We start from the raw sequence: 23,027 nt of genomic DNA, 5'->3' as shown, positions 1-23,027 counted from the left end.
GAAATGTTGCTCTTTAGACCTGAGGAATTAGCTTACCTAGCAGTGATTCAGCTGGTAAAGGGCTGAGCAAAATGGTAGCGTCAGAACATGTGTGCAATGGCAATAGAGCCTAAGTATGCTAACAGCAGCTGTGATCATCGGAGCAGAGTTGGAGCAGTAGGCTGGAAGACAGTGATGCAAGCACAGTTAAGGGGATTGGCTCCAAGAAATAAAACATAGTTTAGAAGACTAAGTTGGAAATCATGGACAAGATTGGGGAACTGTGCAATGACATAAATGAGACTAGTAAGAGGTTGGAGGAAGTGTAAGTAAGCACAAAGGAGCAGAACATGATTCTGACAGCCATAGGTAGCTGAGTTGGAGCAGTAAAAGACAGAGGACATGACAGAAGATCCTGGGATGCACTGGGAGGGGCAGATAACTAAAGCCCCTCCCACTGGCCTTAAGTGTCTGAAGCAGAGTCTGGGCATGTGTGAAAGTCACTTTTCAGCGACTGATGGAATGAGATTATTGCTGACCTCTGCAAAGCTAATTTGCATGCAGTCAGTTGAACATCAATCACCATTTTAAAATCAGACAATTAATCGGCCCACAGCGACCCACACGGTCTTTCTTAATGATGATTTTTAGTGCATCTGAGCCAGAGTCTGGAGTTGATAGTGGAAGAGAGAAAGGTACAAATAGGAGGGATTTGCCAAATGCATGGAGTTCACTGGGGGGGGGGGGGAAGCATAAGGAGAGATAAGTGAGGATATTGAGGAGCTGCAAAGTGACTGCACTTGCAGGTCAGTAAGAGGAGTTTGAAATGTATTTTGGAACTAGATGGGGAGCCAATGAAATGACTTGAGGAGAGGGATAAGGTGAGTATGGCGGTTCTTGTGGAATATGAGTCTTGCAACATAATTTTGAACGGATTGAAGGAGAGAGAGATGGTTGAGTAGAAGACCTGAGAGAATAAAATTGCAGTAATCTAAACGAGAGGTGTGGATAAGGGTGTGGTAGTGGCAATGTCCTAGAAATTACTGAGTTTTTGACTGTGTAAAATGTGGTGCAATAAATCTCTGACCCCCCTAATATAATGTTCCCTCCTCTCCTAATTGTACAGTAGCCTCAGTTGTCATTTTTACACAACTTTCTATGGACTGAGTGTGTAATGGTCAGTTTGGAACCATCATAGGCTTGCTTAGAAGTGTATGGATCTCTGCTGTTGTCATAGTACAGGTAAGAGGAGGTTTAGAGACCCTGGAGCTCCAGTCAAGTAACTGGGTGTGTGTAGCTGTCTCAGTGTTGATGGATGGTGTTTTCCTGGGTATTGCCCTGCAGTCTCTAAGCTGTGTCTTATCATCTCCAGAGAAAGCAAGTGAGAGGGGCAGGAATGGATCTCTGCAGTTGATCTAGGGAAGGTAAAGCTAAAGGTTTAGTACCCTATTTGAAGCACACTGTGATACTGTGGGACACGTATAAGAAATATTACCTTTAATGCCTATTTGAGTGTGTGAAAATTTTGGCCTTGGGCAAAGGTCTGAGATTTTAATTGAACAGGGGAAGTAAGGTTTAGTAAAAGATAGGCAGCTCTTCTGTTTTCTAAAAGTGAGATCTTAGCCTTTGATACTTTGCAGGATCTCTATACACTGGAGGCCCAATATTTTTTGGGGTATTTGCGCTGAGGCATTATCCTAAGAAAAAGCAAATGGGAGTAGTGCTGCAGTAGAACAAAGTTTATTTTGAAGCATTGTGTTTGGACCTTCTCAGGAAGGAAGATACTGTAAATCTAAATCATACATGTCGCTGATAACTTTTGCAAGTTTATTTAGGATTTCTATCCCATCTATCAATTTAATATCTGTGCGGCTTACAATCTGATAGAAAAAGAGAGTATATTGGACAGGCCATGAGGGAGAGAGGGAGAACTACAATATTCAATAGAACTGTGGGAAAGGGTAACACATATGAGAGGGGTTATGCTAATCAGGCTGGTCACTAGTGACCTCAGAATTGTGATAGAAAGTAGTCTTAGTCATAGGCAGAATTGTTGCAGAGAAGTTGAGTGTTTAAGATGAGCTGGTAGTTTACTCCAAGTGTTAGTCCCTAAAATGAACAGAAAAAATGATGTGTGGTACCATATGTGATTTCATGGACAGTAAGAACTGTGAGCAAATTTTGATGACTTGAGCTAAGCAAGCAGGAGGGGCAGTAAGGAGTAAGAAGGCATGATAAGTATGAAGGTTCACAAGAGATGTGGATTTTATATACAAGTGGTAATATTTTAAAAGTTATATTGTGAGTTAGTGGCAACCTGTGGGCAGCATTTAGTAGAGGAGTGGGGATCATACTTTTTATGTCCTATGATCATTTTGATAGTCATGCTTTGTACTAACTTTAACTCCTATTGATTCATACAAAACTGGAGTTCTGGCAACTTATCTATAGAGTTAAATCTCAAAGATAGAAGTTGATGTATGTCGGTAACAAGAATCTTATACACGAATACAGGATGTCCGGTGCAGTACTCGGAGAGACCTCCCCCAGGAAAGAGACTTGGGAGTACTGGTTGACAAGTTGATGAAGCCGTCCGCCAAATGTGCGGCGGCGGCAAAAAGGGTGAACAGAATGCTAGGAATGATTAAGAAGGGGATCACAAACAGATCGGAGAAAGTTATCATGCCGCTGTACCGGGCCATGGTACGCCCACACCTGGAATACTGCGTCCAGCACTGGTTGCCGTACTTAAAGAAGGACACGGTACTACTCGAAATGGTCCAGAGAAGAGCAACTAAAATGGTTAAGGGGCTGGAGGAGTTGCCGTACAGCAGTGGTCTCAAACTCAAACCCTTTGCGGGGCCACGTTTTGGATTTGTAGGTACTTGGAGGGCCGCAGAAAAAATAGTTAATGTCTTATTAAAGAAATGACAATTTTGCATGAGGTAAAACTCTTTATAGTTTATAAAACTTTCCTTTAACAGTTAAAAGGAAAGATATATAAACTATAAAGAGATTTACCTCATGCAAAATTGTCATTTCTTTAATAAGACATTAACTATTTTTCTGCGGCCCTCCAAGTACTCTATTTTTTTCTGCAGCACTCACATTTAAAGTTCAATATCTTTTCTTTCTCAAAACTGGCACATTTCAATCACTAAATTGAAAATAAAATCATTTTTCTATCTTTGTTTGGTAATTTCATCAGTCTCTGGTTGCACTTTATTCTTCTGACTGTGCATCCAATACTTCTTCCCTTCTTTCAGCCTCCTGTATGCTTCCTCTCCTCCAGACCTCATTCCCTCCCCCAACTTTTTCTTTCTTTCTCTGTCTGTCTTTCTCTGATTCCGTGCCCCATTTTTTGCTTTGTTTCTGGTTCCCTGTCCCCCCTCCTTCTTTCTTCCTTCCTCCGTGCCCCATTTTTTGCTTTTTTTCTGGTTCCCTGTCCCCACCCCACCTTCTTTCTTCCTGCCCTCCCCCATGCCACCGCCGCCGCAGAATAGGCTGCTGCCGCTATCGGGAACAGGCAGAGATCTCCCTGCTTCTCTTCTGCATGGGGCCGACCAACTCTCGCCGCCTGACGTCAATTCTAACGTCGGAAAGGACGTTCCGGGCAGCCAGGCAGCGATTGGCTAGCCAGAACGTCCTGTCAACGTCAGAATTGACGTCGGGCCGCGAGAGTTGGTCAGCCCCGCAGGGAAGAGAAGCAGAGAGATCAAAGAACACGGTGCTGGCCTGATCCCCAATGGCAGCAGTGAGAAGGGAAGGGAAGCAGGTTCGGCACTCTAGGGAGAACAGTGGACCACCCCCCCCTTAGTACACCACTGGAGCAGCAGCGTGTCTGGCCGGCTTGTTCGTTCAAAGCTGCGGGTGGCGGCTCCTTGCGAGATCCGTGCCTGCATCTGAAGCCTCTCTGATGGCCCGTGGGCCGCGTGTTTGAGGCCGCTGCCGTACACTGAGAGATTGGAGAAACTGGGCCTCTTCTCCCTTGAAAAGAGGAGACTGAGAGGGGACAAGATCGAAACATTCAAGATACTTAAATAGACTTAGTAGATAAAGACAGGTTGTTCACCCAACAAATTCTATTTAACATGAGCATTGCCACAAAATAAATATCACTTATCTGAATTCATTCAGACATTTTCACTGCACAATTGCTTACCATAGAAATTATAATGTGACTATCAGGCATTGCAGAGATCTGCAGAAACCCTGCAGACAGAAAATCACTTTTTTTCCAACATTCCCTTCTTCAGAAGGTAAGAACCTCCTTCATGCTCCTAAAGTCCTACATTTGGGATACAAGGCAATGATGGAGGACAAGGCACAACATACATCAAAGAAGAAAGAGGATATTCTCAGGTGAGAATTTTCACTCCAGCAGGCAGAGCTATAACAGAAGTTTGTGGCCCTGAGGGCAACATTTTCTAAGAGGCAGCCTCTAAATTTGGTGAGACCTATGGAGAATTTGCAGAATTTGGCATGAGAAAAGCCCACTGCTGCACTTCCCCTGAAACCTGGTTGCACAGATGCTCATGTGTCTCATCATTGCTAATATTTCTTCCCCGCAAAAAACAAACAAAAAAAAGAACAACAGTTATTGCTTAATATTCTAGTATTAAGCTGAGAGAGATTTTGCATAAGAGACAGCTGTTAGAACAGGTATGGCATCAATTTACCATTAAATAGCTATCATGTTCCCTTCAAACTGCTCTTTCAATTCATCCTTGTAAATAAGCTTTGTTTGTCTTTTTGCTACATTTTTGTCACACCAAACATAACGGAAGCCTTTAAACATGTTCAACAGGAACAATAAAGAAATAAAAATTCTATTCTCTCCCAGCAACATAGTCCAATTACATTTTAAGCAACATAAAGTACCTTTTACTGTATATTAAACTATTTGACCCAGATTATGGAAAATGCTTTACAGATAAGGTAATGTTTCCTGTAAATGTTGGAAAGTATTCTACTTATCTTCCTTCAACTTTGGGAAACTTCTTAGAATAGAAATACAATACATGAATGAATGCTGCTTATATAGCATGTCTAACATGTTTCAATTAAACAAAAAGAATGACAATAATTAATTTCATTCATCTGCCTTGAGTGTTGTTATTCTGGTAGACAATTGATTTCTCCATTAAGAAGCATACCGTTGATTCATTTACACTAATCAGGCAGTGTAAAATTAGAGTACAGTCTGGGTTTGCTGCTTTGTATTTAAATTCTATGCATCAATCCAAGGAGGGGCATTTACGATAGGATATATAAGTCAAAGTTTGGATTGTTTTGAGAAAGACATCCAGAAATTCAGTATACAAATCGGCAGGAGGGAAGCCCACTCCCTCCTGCTTATAGGGCCACCTGTTCAGAATGCTGTGGGAGGGGGAAGGCCCATCATTCTGAACAGGCAGCCCTATAGACAGGAGGGAGTGGGCTTCTCTCCTGCTGATTTGTCATCAGAAGTTACAGGAGTGTAAGGGGATTTGGTGGTGGTGGTGGTGGAGAGGAGGGAGGGGGGGTCCAGGGATGTCAGGAACAGGAGTGTAGGGCTCGGTGGCTCTCTTTGAAGGTGTACTGGAGTGGAGTGATTGAATGATGTAGGCTAATGCCGACGCATTGTCAGAGAAGACCCTGACTGCTTGGCCATCCAGTGTCTTCTGCAATCTCGTCAGAGCTAGTTGAATGACTCTGAGCTTCACCCGGTTGATTGACCACTTTCGCTGAGAGAGTGTCCCACACCTCTGAACAGGACACGATTGCAAGCTGCTCCCCAGTCCCAAAGGCTGGCATCTGTAATCACCACGATCCAGGAGGCAATGTGTAGTGGTACGCCCCTGCGGAGCGACTGCGGGAGAAGCCACTAGTCCATGCTTCCTCAGGTTTCCTGGATGGGTCTATAAGGCATCCCTGTAATAATTGACAATAAACTGCTTTACCACGAACATATTTCACTTACTGTCAAAAATTGTTTTTTTAAACTACGTTTGATCCGGTCAATTGCCAAATTTCTGACTCCAAACTCTATTAAGATACTAATTCACTCTTTAATCATAGCAAGACTCGACTATTGTAACGCACTTTTCCTTAACATTACACAGAAAGAAAAAAGGCGACTTCAGCTGATACAAAACACTGCTATTAAACTAATATATAACGCTAGAAAATACGACCATGTTTCACCATTATTAATAGACGCCCACTGGCTTCCAATTGGTCACAGAATCACCTTCAAAGTAATGCTACTTATCTTTAAAACTTTAGCCTTTAACGAACCTCTATTTATATCTAGACTATTAATACCCTACAATACTCAACGCTCACTCCGTTCAACCGGCCATAATCTTCTTACAGTCCCCTCTCTAAAAATTATTGGAACAAGAAGATCTGACATATTCTCCGTGATGGGACCACAATGGTGGAATGCCCTACCGCAATATATTAGAAATGAAAAAGACGTCATAATTTTAAAAAAATCTTTAAAATCTTACTTATTTAAAGATGCCTTTAACATTTAACTTCCAGTGAGTTTTTAAATCATGCTGTGGTGTAATTACCCCTACCCTATTGTTTTTCCCACTTTCTACCATAAACTGAAAATTGTAATTTTTACTCTTTCCCTCCCGACTCATGTCTGTTTTATATGAAAATGTATTGTTAAATTCTTTGTTTCTTTTTACTATACTATATTTTGACTTTCTACATCACTTAGTAATTCAAATAAGCGATTTATCAAATATATTAATAAACTTGGAAACTTGGAGAGAGCAAAGCATGCTGAAGAGGACATAAGTGCACCCTCACCCAAGGAACCACATCCAGTGTGGCAACCAAGGATCCCAGAACCTAAAGATAATCCCATGCTGAAGGAGTTGGCCACTCCAGAAGGGAAGAAATCTGGGCACACAGTTTCTGCCTGCAGACTTCTGGTAGATAGACTTAGTTCGCTGCCATGTTGAGAGGACTCCCAGGTATTACATCGATTGCATGGGCATCAGATGGCTCTTCCTGAAATTGACAATCCATGTGGCATCCCTCGGCCAATGAGAGATCTCTGATCAACCAGTCAACCAAGTAAGGGTGAACCTCGAGATTCATCTTCTGCAGTTAAGCCGCCACTACCACCATCACCTTGGTGAAGGTCCGGGATGCTGTCGTTAGCCCAAAGGGCAGTGTTGAGAACTGGTAATGTTTCAGAACATGAAACCGCAAGAACTTGTGGTGGCTGGAAAAATAGGAATGTGCAAGTACACTTCTGTGAGATCCAGAGAGGCAAGAAACTCTCCTGGGGTCACTGCTGCAATAAGCAAATGCATGGTCTCCATTTGGAATCGAGGAATCTTGAGAGCTGCATTCACGTGCTGAAGATCCAGAATAGGCCTCCAAACTTCTGAGCCTTTCTTTGGCAAGATAAAGTAAATGGAGTATCTGCCTGAGCCCGAGAGGTTGGGAGGTACTGGCTCTATAGTTTGAATATCCAGCAAGCACTGAATGGTGACTTGAACCCTGAGCGCTTTGTCCGGGCAACTTGAAGGAGAGTCCACGAACCAATCTGTTAGAGGTTGAGCAAATTCCAGCTTGTAACCTGATCGAATAATGTCCAGGACTCACTGGTTGGAGGAAATGCGCATCCAGGCAGGAAGAAACACAGAGTCGGCCCCTTATCCTCAGAGGGGCATCTGACAGCCTAGCATAAATGTACCTTTCTGGAAGAGGGTGAAGAACAGGAGGTGGAAGGCTGGGAACACATGTAGCCAGTGTAGCAGCGTGGGGAGCCCTGAGAAAATCTCTGTGATGTGGAATTTGCATATGATCTGGAACACCACAAGCCACGAAAATCAAATCAGACCCAGGGTCTGGGTCTACTATCAGGCAGAGTCTGGGTCCGTCACTGAATCCATAAAGTCATTCAGACCTTTGACAAACAATAACTGTCCCTTAAAAGATAGCCGAGCCAAAGTAGCCTTGGAAGTGGAATTACCAGTCCATTGGCGAACCCAGAGCATTCGGCAGGCAGAGATGGAGTACGCTGACACCTTTGCCAAAACTCTCATGAGATCATACAAAGCATCTGCCATATAATCTGTCCCAGCCATCAGAAGTTGAGGAAGGGGATCCACTGCCTCACTCTAAAGGATGTGCAGTCAAGAGAGACAGGCATGAGCCACAAACGATGTTGCCGAAGCAGCCTTGATACCTAAAGTAGCTGCATCAAAAAGCTTTCTGAGGACCACATTCACCTGGTGGTCCTGCATGTCCTTTAGCACAACACTACCCTCACTGGGAAAAGAGGTGCTATAAGTTACCTGTGCCAGCAAAGAATCCACCCTGGGCTGGCCCAAAAGCTGATGACACTCCTGTGCCACAGGATACAAGCGGGATACAGCTCTAGCAATCATCAGAGCACCCTCCGGAGAGTCAAACTGCTCTGAGACCAGAATACTCATATCAGGGTACACACCACATAGCAAGGAGGATGAAGTGGATGGAGCTGGCTGAGTGACTAAATTCAATTCCTGCAATGACTCAGAAATGAGGTCTGGCAGGGCCATGAACTTAAACAAGCGCAAGAGAATAGAATCATCCACAGGATCTAAGACCACAGAGGGGTCTGCAGATCCAGCACACAGCCCCTGATCTCTCGCTCCGGGAAGTGCTGTACTTGCAAACAATGATCAAAAAAGAGAAACATACGGGTCCCCCAGATCAGGATCAGGTAGTGCAAAAGTCATAGCAGGCTGAGGAAAGGACGTGCTCAAAGGCACCATACCACTCGGAGACGCCACGGAGGCGAATTGAGATTGTTCAAGGGGAGAACACTTGTTCTGAAACTGTGACCACAAAAATTTCATACATTTAGAAAAAGTGTCCAGCTCCTGGTGTGAAAAGGCACTCTTAGAGAATTTACATTTGCGTTTCTTTGGTTGCAGAGGGTCCGCAGCCTGGTTGACTGAAGTACCAGCTGTGCTGAGCTCTAAAAACAACAACGACTAACCTACAGGCTAGCTGAGCATTTGGTCAGCTGCTTCAGCAGGGCAGAAGCTAAGTTGGCAATGTAATCCCCCGCCCCCCCGGCTGTGCCACATGGCACATGACTCAAGAATGCTCTAAAAGTGCTAAATTTGCCCAATTCTGGCAAGAATCCACATGAGGAGAGCCTGAGGACTCCATCCCAGTAGTTTTCCAGGCAAAAAATACAGTTTTGAAAAAGCAGGGAACTTTAGAAAAAAGATTGCTAAAAATCCAAGATGGCCACCGTAAAAAAATTCATGCCATAATCATGATATTTTTCACATTTCCCAAATTGCAAAATATAGCGATTTTAGAATTTTTCAAGAGGGGGACCTTAAAAATCCAACTTTTCCAACCTCCCCCAATGTCTATCACAGGCTGTCAGCCTGTGTACTCACTGTGACCTGACAGGATCTGTGCTGCAGCCTGCTTTCAGCTCTCTCACAGTAGCAGGATGAACAATATAGTATGCTGATTTAACAGTATAAGTAATTAAAACTGGAAAACTTTAAGGACTAAGAAGAGAGAACCTCAGAACTGAATAAGCATTTCTAATTGGATCATTAATATAAGGAACAACTGGTCTGGTCAAGTCTACAGATTACTACTCAAGGAGATATTGGGACTTTAATTGACTCATCATCAAGTTAAGTGAGCTTCATTGGGCCTGAATGGCTTCAAAATTTAACATCATTAAGAACCTTGAAGATAGATTGATGGACTCTACTTTTAAAGTTTTAGATAGTACCTGTAGCTTTTCCCAGCCTATAATTTTGTTATTAGTAGCACTTTGCACTTTGTATTACATGTTATTGTAGATTTTAAATGTAGATTAAATAAATTTTGTTAGTTTTTAGGATATGAATTAAAGAAATCAATAAATTAAATATTTAATTAATTTTATGGTATGGTATTCTTGGTATAGCATTTTAATTAATTGAATATCAGTAATTGACTATATTTACCCTACTTTGAGAAAATTCACTGCCAGAATGCTGGGAATGCTTCAGCAAATCTAATATTCAGGCTGCCAGCCATACTCCTATGTCTGACTACACCTTCACTCCTGCGGACCAATGGATACGCACCAGGATGGGAAAAGGTGCAACGTCACAGCCGGCAACCTGTGAAACCCCACCGAGCCTCCTAAGGGCCCCTAACAGCCTGCACTCGATCCCTGATTAACAGAAGGTGAGACCACCTCAGGGACGGCCCTGAGCTCTACAGAAAACTATGCAGGCTGTTTAATAGGTACCCAGAGGGATTGGCCTGTCAGTTACAGGCTGAAGTCTGTGAAGTTTCAAGCAGGCAGAGCTTCAAAATCACTCCAAGCACTAAAATACCTGAAAAGGTGACAAAATTACATCGAATTAAAAATAATAAAATGGGGAGAGCAGAACAAACACATCTGCAGACATGCGTGCAGAAGGAAAGAACTGAAGGTGGAGCTATAGCGCCCAGTGACGTATAACAGAGGCAGAGTGAAAAATCCAAAGTAAATTCCTTCTGCAGCATGTGGGTAAAGGGAAATAACCCTACAGTCTAGAATGCCTCACCTATTGCAATGGAATAAAAGGATGCAATTGATGTGACCACATCACACCATTTTTGCAAAAACTTCACTGGCTACCAAAGCAATACAGGGCTCAATTTAAATTTGTATATCTGATCTTCAAGGTCCTCAAAGGAAATGGCCTAGAGTATATGACAAACAGCATCCCCCTCTACACAACTCCAAGGTCATTAAGGTCATCTCAAGGAGTATCCTTAACCACACCATCTCCAAAGGCCATCATATGATTTAATGCCCATTAATGAGCCTTCTTCGGAGTAGCCCCCACACTCTGGGATGCTCTCTCTGAAAGGCTTTACTTAACACAGGACTATCTCTACCTCAGGAAGCAAATGAAAGCTTGGCTCTTCAACCAGGTCTTTAATGAAAGAAGTGAGTATCTAGTCATACACACTCAAGGAGTGACACTGGCTTTATATACTATATCAGGATGTTTCTCCACCTCTACCCTTGCAAAGATAATTTTAAAGCACCATTCTGATCTCATGTGCAACTTTCTTTAAATTATTCCCTTTATATTTTCTTACTCCTTTTATGCCATCTTATCTATATTCCATCTTTGCTTACACTCTGTTATTAAAATATTTTATTGCCTACTAAATGGACATTGAAATGTAGCATACTATGCCATACTTTGTACTGTAATTTTAATGTTTTTACTGTTGTAATTGTCTATTGCTTATGTTTGACTTATTTTTGTTGTACACCATCTTAATTGAATTCAATCAAAAGGGTGGTAAATAAATCATATATAAATATAGCAGTCAGTTTCTATCACTCTTCTCCAAGCTACTGAGGTACATGAGTTAGCAAAGGCTCAGATAATTTTCCTACAATAAAATAGAAGCTTCTTTTATAAAGACATTTATATGCATATGTGTATGTACAGTAAGGTTGTACATCGATTAAAATGTTTAATCGCACAATTAACCATGATTAAAATTTTTAATTGTGTCATTAATTGCAAGATCCAAATGTAAGAGTTGAAATGAATTTAGCATGTACTGTATAGTCATATATAAATCATTTCTCACCCCCCTCCCCTCCATGGGCACAATCTCTTCTCATCTCTCTCCCATTTTCATCCCCTCCCCTCCCCTATAGGAACCCATTTTCTGCCTCTCTTCTTCTCCACCTCAAGATAAATCTCCAGAGAACACACCTCTCCACCATCTCTCAATATCTTATCCTCTTTCTCCCGTTGCTTCTACCCTCCTTCGCAGTCCGCATCTTTCTCTTTTTTTTCTCCTGGCATCTCTTCATACCTCATCTTGCACTCAGCAGCTCTCTTCCCTGTGTGCTCCTTCTCCCTGCCCCTTCTAGCCCTGGGAACTTGCCTTGATCGCTGCTGCATTGAAAAGAGGATGCTTCTCACTGGGCCTGAAAGCTCTCTCTCATTGGAAACAGGAAGGTCTCAGTGCCCCTCTTAGAACTGGAACTGGTTTAGGCAGAAGCAATTTAAAGCCACTTCTGCCTGTACTAACTAAAGGTCTCAATAGCCATTTGGGCAGTGGAGATGGCCATGGTGAGAGTGACTGTGCATTACTCTTGCCCCGATTAGGCTTCCAAACCACTAGGTCTGGTAGACTCATGAAAGGGAACAGACAGGAGGCTCAAGGTGGAGAGAAAATATGAGGAGAGTGTGGCGCAGTGGTTAAAGCTACAGCCTCAGCACCCTGAGGTTGTGGGTTCAACCCCATGCTGCTCCTTGTGACTTTGGGCAAGTCACTTAATCCCTCTATTGCCTCAGATACATTAGATAGATTGTGAGCCCACCGGGACAGAGAGGAACAAATGCTCAAGTGCCTGAATAAATTCATGTAAACTGTTCTGAGCTCCCCTGGGAGAACAGTATAGAAAACTGAATAACTAACTAAATATGCTGTGAGCAGCTTTAATGGTAGAGGGATGCTGTGTGCAGTTTTGTTTTTGGCTTCGGTATTTGCTGAAACTGAGTGGCCAATTTCGGTCATGGATTCAGTTTTGGCAGAAAATGAAGATCCTGTGTTTGGTCAGGCTCAACTTTCTTGATACTTATCTTCTCTTTCCCCCAATAATACTACCTACATATCCTTTTGTTCACTATGTTCCTTACAGAAGAATATTTTGATGGTTCCCCCACCATCAAGAAAGAACTTGGAATCACTTGCTGTACTTCTTTTACTCACTTGGTCTCTTCCGTGTGAATATGCTTTCAATCAGTCTTACATTAGAGACATTCTGTCCAAAATTATAAGGTGTTATTTTTTTTAATAACCAGGTCTTTTCATAATTATGCTAACTTCCTTAGTGATTCAGAACTGAGCTGCTAGCCCATGGTGATTTGCACTAGTCACAGATCTCACACTGATGTTCCTTTAATGGTGTCCAAGGCAGATGGCATTTCTGCTGTCTTGTCCTTCATTTTATTATAATCCTTTGTTCCTTGTCATCTTGTATGTCCTATACCTCTGTTGTTCTTTCTTTGTATTTCCTTAATTATTCCTACGTTTGTACCTCAAGGTCCTGTTTAAAGTTACCAACTTTACTCACTAGGCTCTGACTAATTTATATCCCTTTCTCTTTCAGTTGACTCTTTGGCTTATTCCTTCTCTAATAAGATCACAACTCTACTTTCTTCAGTTCCACTCTCCCCTTCTTCAACTCCTCCTGTGCTAGAAAATGACACGGGGCAAAAATTTGTCCCTGTCTTCGCCCTATCCCCGTGAGCTAGTTCCTGTCCGGCCCCGGAAACTCAGTCCCTGTCCCGTCCCCGTGAGCTCGGTCCACGCAAACCATCTGATCCCATCCAATAGTTTTGTACTGAACTTATTTTCTTAAAGTATAGAAAGAAACAATATTCTGTACAATTGTCATTTTATAAATCAAAGTTTTGGCTGCTGAACTAGCGAAAGAGATGTTCAGCAGGCAGGGCTTTGTTTATAAATTTTTATCAACACAACTAATATACTACTTTATCCTAAAACAAAAAAGAAAAGAAATATAATTTTTTTCTACATTTGTTGTCTGGTTCTGCTTTCCTCTTCGTCTCCTCATTCAATTCCATCCATTGTCTGCCTTCACTCTGCCTCTTCCATTTGCTCTGTTACTGTGCCTCTCCCCCACCCTCATTGGTCTGGCATACATCCATCTTCTTCCCTCTGCTCCCCCCATAGTCTGGCATCTCTGTCTTCTTTCTTTCCATCGTCTTCTCCCCACTCTCTGTTCCCCATTTCCCTTCAGCGTCTTCTCCCCACTCTGTTCCCCATGTCCCTTCAACGTCTTCTCTCCACTCTCTGTTCCCCATTTCCCTTCAGTGTCTTCTCCCCACTCTCTATTCCCCATTTCCCTTCAGCGTCTTCTCCCCACTCTCTGTTCCCCTTTTTGCTTCAGCGTCTGTTCCTTTTCACCCCTTCCCTCTCTCCACCCCCCTTCAGCACTCCTTGCGCGGTCCGTGCATCTCCCTCCCTTCCCCTTACCTTCGTGGCGCATTTTAATTTAATTTATTCAAGCAGTCCGAACCTGAAGTCGCGTGCGTCTGTGAAAGCTTCTCCTCTGATGGAACCGGAAGTTGCATCAGAGGAGAAGCTTCCGCAGACGCACACAACTTCAGGCTCAGGCTGCTTGAACAAATTAAATTAAAATGCGCCATGAAGGTAAGGGGAAGGGAGGGAAGGAGATAGATGCTACAGCAATCGGTAGGTAGGAAGGAGGGAGGGAGAGAGACAGATGTGGCAGCGGCGATCTGGAGGGAGGGGGCTGCATGTGATCAGTGACCGTGTGCGTTCCCTCTCTTAACTGCAGAGACAAGGCCATTCACCATTCCACGGTGTGGTGGATAGCCTTGTCCCCGTACCTGCGGTGAGCATTTTTTTTCCCCACCGTTTCAACGGGTTACCCCCCTTCCACTAACTCTCCCTCTGGGGGAACTTTAACCTAGCTTCTCTTGCTTCTTTGACTAAGCTTCTTTCCTCTTCTCTTACTACATGCTTACTGGACCCTATTCCTGAACAATGGCTGGGAGTCTCCAAACATGGACATCTCCTACTTTTTCTTTAAATGGTCAATTATAATATTTCCTTAGGCATATTTCCTGAGCCTTGGAAAAGGGTCATCATTCACCTTACTTTGAAGAAAGCCTCTCAACCTCTCTTTCTTCTAATCTATCACTAATCTCCCTGTTTTACAGAGAAAGTTATCCTTGATCAATTCCTTAAGCATACTGATCAGACCCATCATAGTACAGAGACTCTAGTTACTGCCCTCATCTGCGCTTTACATATTGACTTTGAAAATGACAAGTTTGCTCATGCTCTCTAGATCTTAACTCAGTGTTTGACCTAGTTGTCCACAACTTGCTATTATCCAGATTAGCCTTCCTAGGGATCAATGGGAATGTTATTTGTTGGTTTTACTCAATCCTCTTTTTCTCACAGCATCTTCCACCTCCTCCCTTCCCTATGGCCCCTTCCTCTTCAATGTTTTCATGCTTGGAACAGCCTCCTGGAGGAAGTGATGGAGATAAAAAGTGTACCTGAATTCAAGAAAGCTTGGGACAAGTATGTTGGATCTCTAAGGGAGAGGAGGGGATAGTAGATGGCATGGTTAGGCAGACTAGATAGGTCATATGGTCTTTATCTGCCTTAATTTTTTATGTTTTTCTTTATACTCTTCCAGAATCATAATATTGCAGCATATAATTACCCTGATGATATTCTATTACTATATTTTTTGTACCCACACATACCAAGACAACCAGCTTTCCACCAGCACCGTTTAAAATCGTACCTAGGCAACTTATTGCTTTGTTGCTGAGTTGTAATTTGGACATTAACTGTATATTGCTTAGATTGCAGTTTTGATGGAAAGGCAATTACTCATACTAATAATCATGAAACATATAGACAGGTTCCTAATTAGTTGCCTATATGCTTTCTCTGTGAGCTGCCTCATATAAACATGATATTCTACATAATGATTAAAAATTATTCTGAATTGTTATACTCTGCTGCTTACCTTTACTCAGGTGCACTGGCATGCTTTCTGATTTCATCATTCGCTGTTGGAGCTGTGACTGCATCTGTTGTGATCGCTGATAAGGATGTTGAAAAGGCTCTACAGTAGCCCTCTTGGTGGACATTAGAGCAGGGGAAATGTTTATGTTGCTGCTACCACTGGTAGTCACTGGTCCCATTGCACCACTTGTAGCAACAGCTGGGGCAATAAGCTTTCGACCAAAATTCAACAAGCTACTGGAGACTTTGGTAATTTGTAGTGGAGTAACTTTAGCAGTGGCACTAAAAGACAAAAATACATGACAAATTGAAAAAGTGTATGCAGGTTGCTTAATATAAAGGTGCATTTACAGCTCCTGTAATCCCTTTTATCACTTCCATCACCAATGTGCAGTCTGCTCTACTGTTCTTCACTAGTGATCGTCTCCTCTATTGCTCACTTCCAAAACGATCTGTCATCCACTTCTCCTTACCAGCAATATCTTCTACCACTGCAGTTCATGGTTCTGCCAGCACTGAAGGTACTCTAGGTCTGCAGTCCATTCATCTCCTACTCCAGCCCACCTGCTGTCACTTTCTACTACCTGTTCCTTCTCTGCTGGTATGCACCATTACTAGATTTAAATTAAATTTGGCTCTGCATGGGAATCACGTTAAGAACCTTCCCTACCAAATTTCATTTAAATTCATCCACAAAAAGTATCCCATTGCATGTATTTTAATAGGCAGGCAGAAAGGACAACTGACATTTTTCCTTACAAAATGTTCCTAAAAAGGAATAGCAAATCTATAAGAGGGCACCTATTTTTAGGCACCAAAAATGCACCTACGTAGGTGCCTACTTTATAGAATACTAGCATAATTGGTTAAATAAGTGGATACATTTTTAGGTGTAAGCACTTACATCATCCATAAAGCTGGTATATGAGTTTTACACCTAAATTGGGAAAGTATACCATGTTTGTGCTCTGCAGAAACTCTACCCATGTGACTATCCACCTGAAATTATGCACCAGCAAAAATTGGCGCATACTTACAGAATACTGCATAGCCAGAATATTGTCATTTTTGTGTGTATGCTTTCACATACATGAATAAATGATTAGAATACTGGTATTTGAGAGGTGATGCTTATTGTATGCGCATATTATCTGAGGACTGTTTTTGCCTTCTGAGCCTCTGAATTTGCTGGGAACTGTGGTGGCTAGAGTGCCATTTATATCAGGCACACGGAGAAAGAGTGTGGGATGTTACTGGGCACCTTCGGCCCTGATTGAAAAAGCCACGACTACTGCAGTGAAACAAAGTGATGCTTATTGTCTGCATATATTACCCGAGGACTGTTTTTGGCTTCTGAGCCTCCGAGTTTGCTGGGAACTGTGGTGGCTAGTGTGCCATTTACATCAGGCACCCGGAGAAAGATGTGGGATGTCACTGGGCACCTTCGACCCTATTTGAAAAAGCTGTGGCAACTGCAGTGAAACAGAGGTGATGCTTATTGTCTGCACATATTATCCGAGGACTGTTTTTGCCTTCTGAGCCTCTGAGTTTGCTGGGAACTGTGGTGGCTGGTGTGCCATTTATATCAGGCACCCGGAGAAACATCATGGGACATCACTGGGGACCTTCACCCCCGATTGAAAAAGTTGTAGCTACTGTGTCCACAAGGCATGGATGAATGGTCATGCCCTAAAGAGCCCATTAGGCCCTAATGCAGGTCCTAATATAGCTTCACCAGATAATCAAGAACTTCAAAGCTCATTAGTGATTCGATATAGTTCTATGCCAAAGATCTATCCTATGCTGGTAGATGATTCTGAAGATCATGGTTTGGTAGAGGTACCACAGGAAAGTTCCTTGAAAGATGTTTGGTTAATTAATGTTAAGATGGAGGGTTTGCTAAGATCAGTCATTAATCAACATCAGGCCTGTGTTTGACACCCCTGGTCTAGTGTATCTAGATTTTCAGAAAGCTTTTGACAATGTTCCTCGTGAGAGGCTCATGAGAAAATTAAAGAGTCATGGGATAGGAGTCAGTGTTGAATTGTGGATTAAGAATTGGTTATTGAACAGAAAATAAAGGGTAGGGTTAAATGGCCATTTTTTTCAATGGAGGAGGGCAAACAGTGGTATGCTGCAGGGACCTGTACTGGGACCAGTGCTATTTAACTTATTTATAAATGATCTAGAAACTGGAACTACAAGTGAGGTGATTAAGTCTACAGATGACACTAAACTATTCAAAGTCGCTAAAATGCATGCGGATGGTGAAAAACTGCAGGAAGATCTTAGGACATTGGAAGACTGGGTGTCTAAATGGCAGATGAAATTTAATATGGACAAATGCAAAGTGATGCACATTGGGAAGAATAATCCAAATCTTAGTTGCCGAATGCTAGGGTCCACCTTGGTGGACAGTGCTTAAGAAAAAGATCTGGGTGTCAGAGTGGACAATACGCTGAAACCTCCCGCCCAATATGTGGCGGCGGCCAAGAAAGCAAACAAGATGCTAAGAATTATTAGAAAAGGGATGGTAAACAAGACTAAGAATGCTATAATGCTCAATGGTGTGATCTCACCTTGAGTATTGTATTCAGTTCTGGTCTCCTTCTCTCAAAAGATACAGCGGCAGTATAAAAGGTTCATAGAAGATCAACCAAGATGATAAAGGGGATGGAACTCCTCTCGTATGAGGAAAGATTAAAACGGTTAGGGATCTTCAGCTTGGAAAAGAGACAGCTGAGAGGAAATATGACTGAAGTCTAAAAAATCCTGAGTGGTGTAGAATGGGTAGAAGTGGATTGATATTTTTCTGCATCAAGATTTACAAAGACTAGGGGACACTCAAAGTTACAGAGTAATACTTTTAAAACCAATAAGAGGAAATATTTTTTCACTCAGAGAATAGTTAAGCTCTGGAATGCATTGTCAGAGGATGTGGTAAGAGTGGTTAATGTATAGCTGATTTAAAAAAAAGGTTTAGGCAAGTTCCTGGAAGAAAAATCCATACTCTGCTGTTGAGACAAACATGGGAAAAGCCACTGCTTGCCCTGGATCAGTGGCGTGGAATGCTGCTACTATTTGGGTTTTTGCCAAGGAGGTAGTGGAGAGGAAAATGGTGTCAGAGTTCATAAAAGCATGGGATGAACACAGAGGATCTCTAATCAGAAAATAATAGTATATATTAAAGAACTAAGGCCAGTACTGGGCAGTCTTGCATGGTCTGTCCCCCCGTATATGGCCATTCAGATGAAGATGAGCTGGGGAGGGCTTCGACGGCTGGGATGGTTTAGATGGGCTAGAGTGAGTTTTGACGGAGACTCCAGTAGATAGAACATAAGCACAGTACTGGGCAGAGTTCTGGGTTTCTGGCCCAGAAATATCTAAGAAAAAGGACCATTTAAATTAATTCATTAATTTATAGGAAATGTATGGCTGGGCAGACTGGATGGACCATTCGGGTCTTTATCTACCATCATTTACTATGGGGCTCATAATCGAAAGAGAAAAATGTCCAAAAACCAGCCTAAGTCGGCACTTGGACGATCATAAATGAAAGACGTCCAAGTGCTGATAATCAAACTGGGTTTTGGACATTTTTCTAAACGACCTAGACCTTTACAGTGTCGCTGAACGACCATAGCTAAATGGGGCTTTTCAGGAGGAGTGTCGAGGGTGGGATTTGGGCAGGTATGGGCAGGCTTAGACTTAGTTGTACAGCATGTATAACCGAAAGTTTTACAACAGAGCCTAGACGGAACTTGGACATTGTGACTTAGACCATTTAAAACATGGTCTAAGTCACAAAAACCCACCTAAAGTCACCAGATAAGCACTGCAAACACATAATACAGACCCCCACACACTACCCCAGTGATCACCGACCTCCCAACCACATAAAAATCATAATCACACCTGTAAAATTCAGCCTCCAGACCACCATCACCTGGCAGTTTGGCATAGGAAAGCCTAGTCGTCCTGCACAGAGGCAGCTTAAGTCGTCTTGGGGGTGGGTTAGGGACCCATAGATAGGAGGCTCCATGCCCATAAGCCCCTGTAATCACTGCATTAATACTGAAACAAGTGCACTCCCCTATACATCCCCAAAACCCTTTTGTACTGGCATATAAGTGGCTCCTGCAGCCATAAAGGCTATTAGGGTGGTAGATAAGTGGGGCTAGGGGATTCTGGAGGTGGTTTGGGGGACTCACCATGACCTATATGGGAGATGTAGTGAGATGATGACATGGCACCCTTTTTGTGAAGTTCACAGCAGTGCCCTTTGAGGTACCCCACTATTTAAGTGCCATGTCTCGGTGTTCAGTCCATCACGTCCAACAAGGCTTGTTCTAGGTGTTTTTGACTTGGATGAAAAGTTGGACGAAAATGTGGTATAAAGATGGACGATTTAGCGATTTGGACGATCAGATCGGCAGGACGTATATTTAGACGATTTTTGAAAGGGAAAAAAATTTGGACGTATTTTTCGAAAATGTGTCTTAAGCTGTTTTTTACTTTAGACGACTTGCGACGAAAACGGACTTAGACATTCCTTTCAATTATGCCCCTCTATGTTTACCTAGTGGCAGGGAAAGCCCTGCATACTATTTTAATTTCCTGATATGAGCAAATCCACAGAAATGCTTCATTTTATTGTATGCTATGGAACCTGTGTATATTTTTAGTCATAATCGAGAAGAAGAGTTTTTAGTCAGGCTATTTAACCCAAATAAATCAAGTTTCAAGTTTATTAAAAATTTGATTAATCGCTTATTCAAAATTCTAAGTGATCTACAAAAAAAATAGTAAAATTACAAATTTCTGGGGGAAACAAAACAAACAAATAAGACTAACCTGACAAGACATATTAAACAAAAGGAAGAAATGGAGAAAGAAATAGAAGTTGTTGATAGTAAATAAGACAAGTAGGGGAAAAAAACAATAGGAAGAGTGAGAGTGGTGGGCTTCAAATAAGTTGGGAAATAGGATTCAACTGAGGCTCCTAATCTAGCTTTCTAGCAGTCAAATGCATCTTTAAAAAGAAAGCATTTTAACTTGCTCTTGAATCTGTCTAGATTGCATTCTTCCCTTAAATGAATAGGAAGGGAATTCCATGTTTGGGGGGCTGTGACAGAAAAGATGAATTGCCGCCGTGTGTTAATGTTTTTGAAAGAGGGAACAATTAATAAATGTTGGTCGTTTGACCTAAGTAATCTTGTTGGAGTGTGGAGAATCAATAATCTATGAATGAAAGCGGGAGTTTTATAAAGAAGAGATTTGAGAGTTAGCAGACTTATTTTATATGTTATATGGTGAGCAACTGGAAGCCAATGTGCTTTCTTAAGGAGGGGTGTCACATGGTCGAATTTCTTAGCTTTCATTATGTAGCTGCATAAATGCCTTTGAAAATTACTTTCAAAGAAGGAAAATGCTGAAATTGATCTTTTCGACAAATCGCCTTGTACAGTATCAACAACACAAGTAACACACTTTTATGAAATAAGATCTCTTCAGTGATAGTAGCTTCTTCTGTATATGCAAATGCTGCTTGAAAACACCACTGAATTATTTTTAGTGGCCCCAGAGCTAAAATCAAGAACTGATTTATCAAAGGTTTTCCCCTCTGTTTGCGTCTATGGGAAAATTATTCAATTAATCAAGCCCCAGTTGCCACTAGTAAAGTGTAGATTGGTTGTAATTATTTTTCATAGTAAATGCAGCTGTGTTCACGCATAAAATTGGGAGCACTGAGTTTAACAATGATTGTTATAAAACAAATTGGAGATATTACATTACACAGATTTCTATTTCATTAACTTCCCCCTGAAAATGTTAATATTATTTGATTTTATACCTGCTGAGTCAGTTTTCAAAATGGCAGAATGTCTAATTTAATAACCAAATCCCTTCAAAACTTATGTGAAACACCCTAAAACACCTAATAGTAATACGCTTTTGTTTAAGAGTGATAACAATGAAAATTCCCTTCACTTTAAGCTAGAGTCACACCGGTGAATATATGCCGCTGTGCTGGCAAAGGCAGTACCGTATTTTCGCGGATATAACGCGCACCATTGTAAAACGCGCACAGGGGTATAGCGCGCAGAAATCACGATGATATGTACAAAAACTTTTCTATACCGCGCTCAGGCATATAACGCGCATGCTGCCCGACTCTCCTCTGGCCACCCCGACTCTCCTTTCGCTCTCCCCGACTCTCCTCTGGCCTTCCCGACTCTCCTTTCGCCCTCCCCGACTCTCCTCTGGTTGCCCCGACTCACCCTGACTTTCGGTGCACTGCCCCGACTCTCCTCTGGTTGCCCCGACTCACCGTTCACCCGCCCTGACTTTCGGTGCACTGCCCCGCCTCTCCGTGCCTGTCCCCCTTGAAGTCCTGTCCCCCCTTGAAGGTCTGCCTGTCCCCCCTTGAAGTCCTGTCCCCCTTGAAGGTCTGCCTGTCCCCCTTGAAGATCTGCCTGTCCCCCCTTGAAGTCCTGTCCCCATCCTGAAAGCCTGATGCCCCCCCTCGACGTCCGATTCTTCTCCCCCCTCGGCAGGACCACTCGCACCCCCACCCCGAAGGACCGCCGACTCCCCGACAATATTGGGCCAGGAGGGAGCCCAAATCCTCCTGGCCACGGCGACCCCCTAACCCCACCCCGCACTACATTACGGGCAGGAGGGATCCCAGGCCCTCCTGCCCTCGACGCAAACCCCCTCCCCCCAACGCCCGCCCCCCCCCCAAGAACCTCCGCCCGTCCCCCAGCCGACCCGCGACCCCCCTGGCCGACCCCCACGACACCCCCACCCGCCTTCCCCGTACTTTGTGTAGTTGGGCCAGAAGGGAGCCCAAACCCTCCTGGCCACGGCGACCCCCTAACCCCACCCCGCACTACATTACGGGCAGGAGGGATCCCAGGCCCTCCTGCCCTCGACGCAAACCCCCCTCCCTCCAACGACCGCCCCCCCCAAGAACCTCCGACCGACCCGCGACCCCCCTGGCCGACCCCCCCACCCCCCTTCCCCGTACCTTTGGAAGTTGGCCGGACAGACGGGAGCCAAACCCGCCTGTCCGGCAGGCAGCCAACGAAGGAATGAGGCCGGATTGGCCCATCCGTCCTAAAGCTCCGCCTACTGGTGGGGCCTAAGGCGCGTGGGCCAATCAGAATAGGCCCTGGAGCCTTAGGTCCCACCTGGGGGCGCGGCCTGAGACACATGGTCGGGTTTGGGCCATGTGCCTCAGGCCGCGCCCCCAGGTGGGACCTAAGGCTCCAGGGCCTATTCTGATTGGCCCACGCGCCTTAGGCCCCACCAGTAGGCGGAGCTTTAGGACGGATGGGCCAATCCGGCCTCATTCCTTCGTTGGCTGCCTGCCGGACAGGCGGGTTTGGCTCCCGTCTGTCCGGCCAACTTCCAAAGGTACGGGGAAGGGGGGTGGGGGGGTCGGCCAGGGGGGTCGCGGGTCG

At 43.5% G+C, this 23,027-nt stretch overlaps 1 protein-coding gene across 20 annotated transcripts in view; it reads right to left on the bottom strand.

The window, feature by feature from the left end:
* Positions 1–23,027, bottom strand: part of TBC1D5 (TBC1 domain family member 5) — a 759,729-nt gene that overhangs the window by 59,828 nt on the left and 676,874 nt on the right. For all 20 annotated transcript variants that reach the window (XM_033930686.1, XM_033930692.1, XM_033930693.1 and 17 more), the window contains one exon: positions 15,563–15,843. In XM_033930686.1, coding sequence (XP_033786577.1) covers positions 15,563–15,843 — 281 coding nt within the window. The remainder of the gene's footprint in view (positions 1–15,562; positions 15,844–23,027) is intronic.

Source organism: Geotrypetes seraphini, chromosome 2 (genome assembly GCF_902459505.1).
Source record: "Geotrypetes seraphini chromosome 2, aGeoSer1.1, whole genome shotgun sequence".
NCBI lineage: Eukaryota > Metazoa > Chordata > Amphibia > Gymnophiona > Dermophiidae > Geotrypetes > Geotrypetes seraphini.
This window is presented reverse-complemented; position numbering and strand designations above follow the sequence as displayed.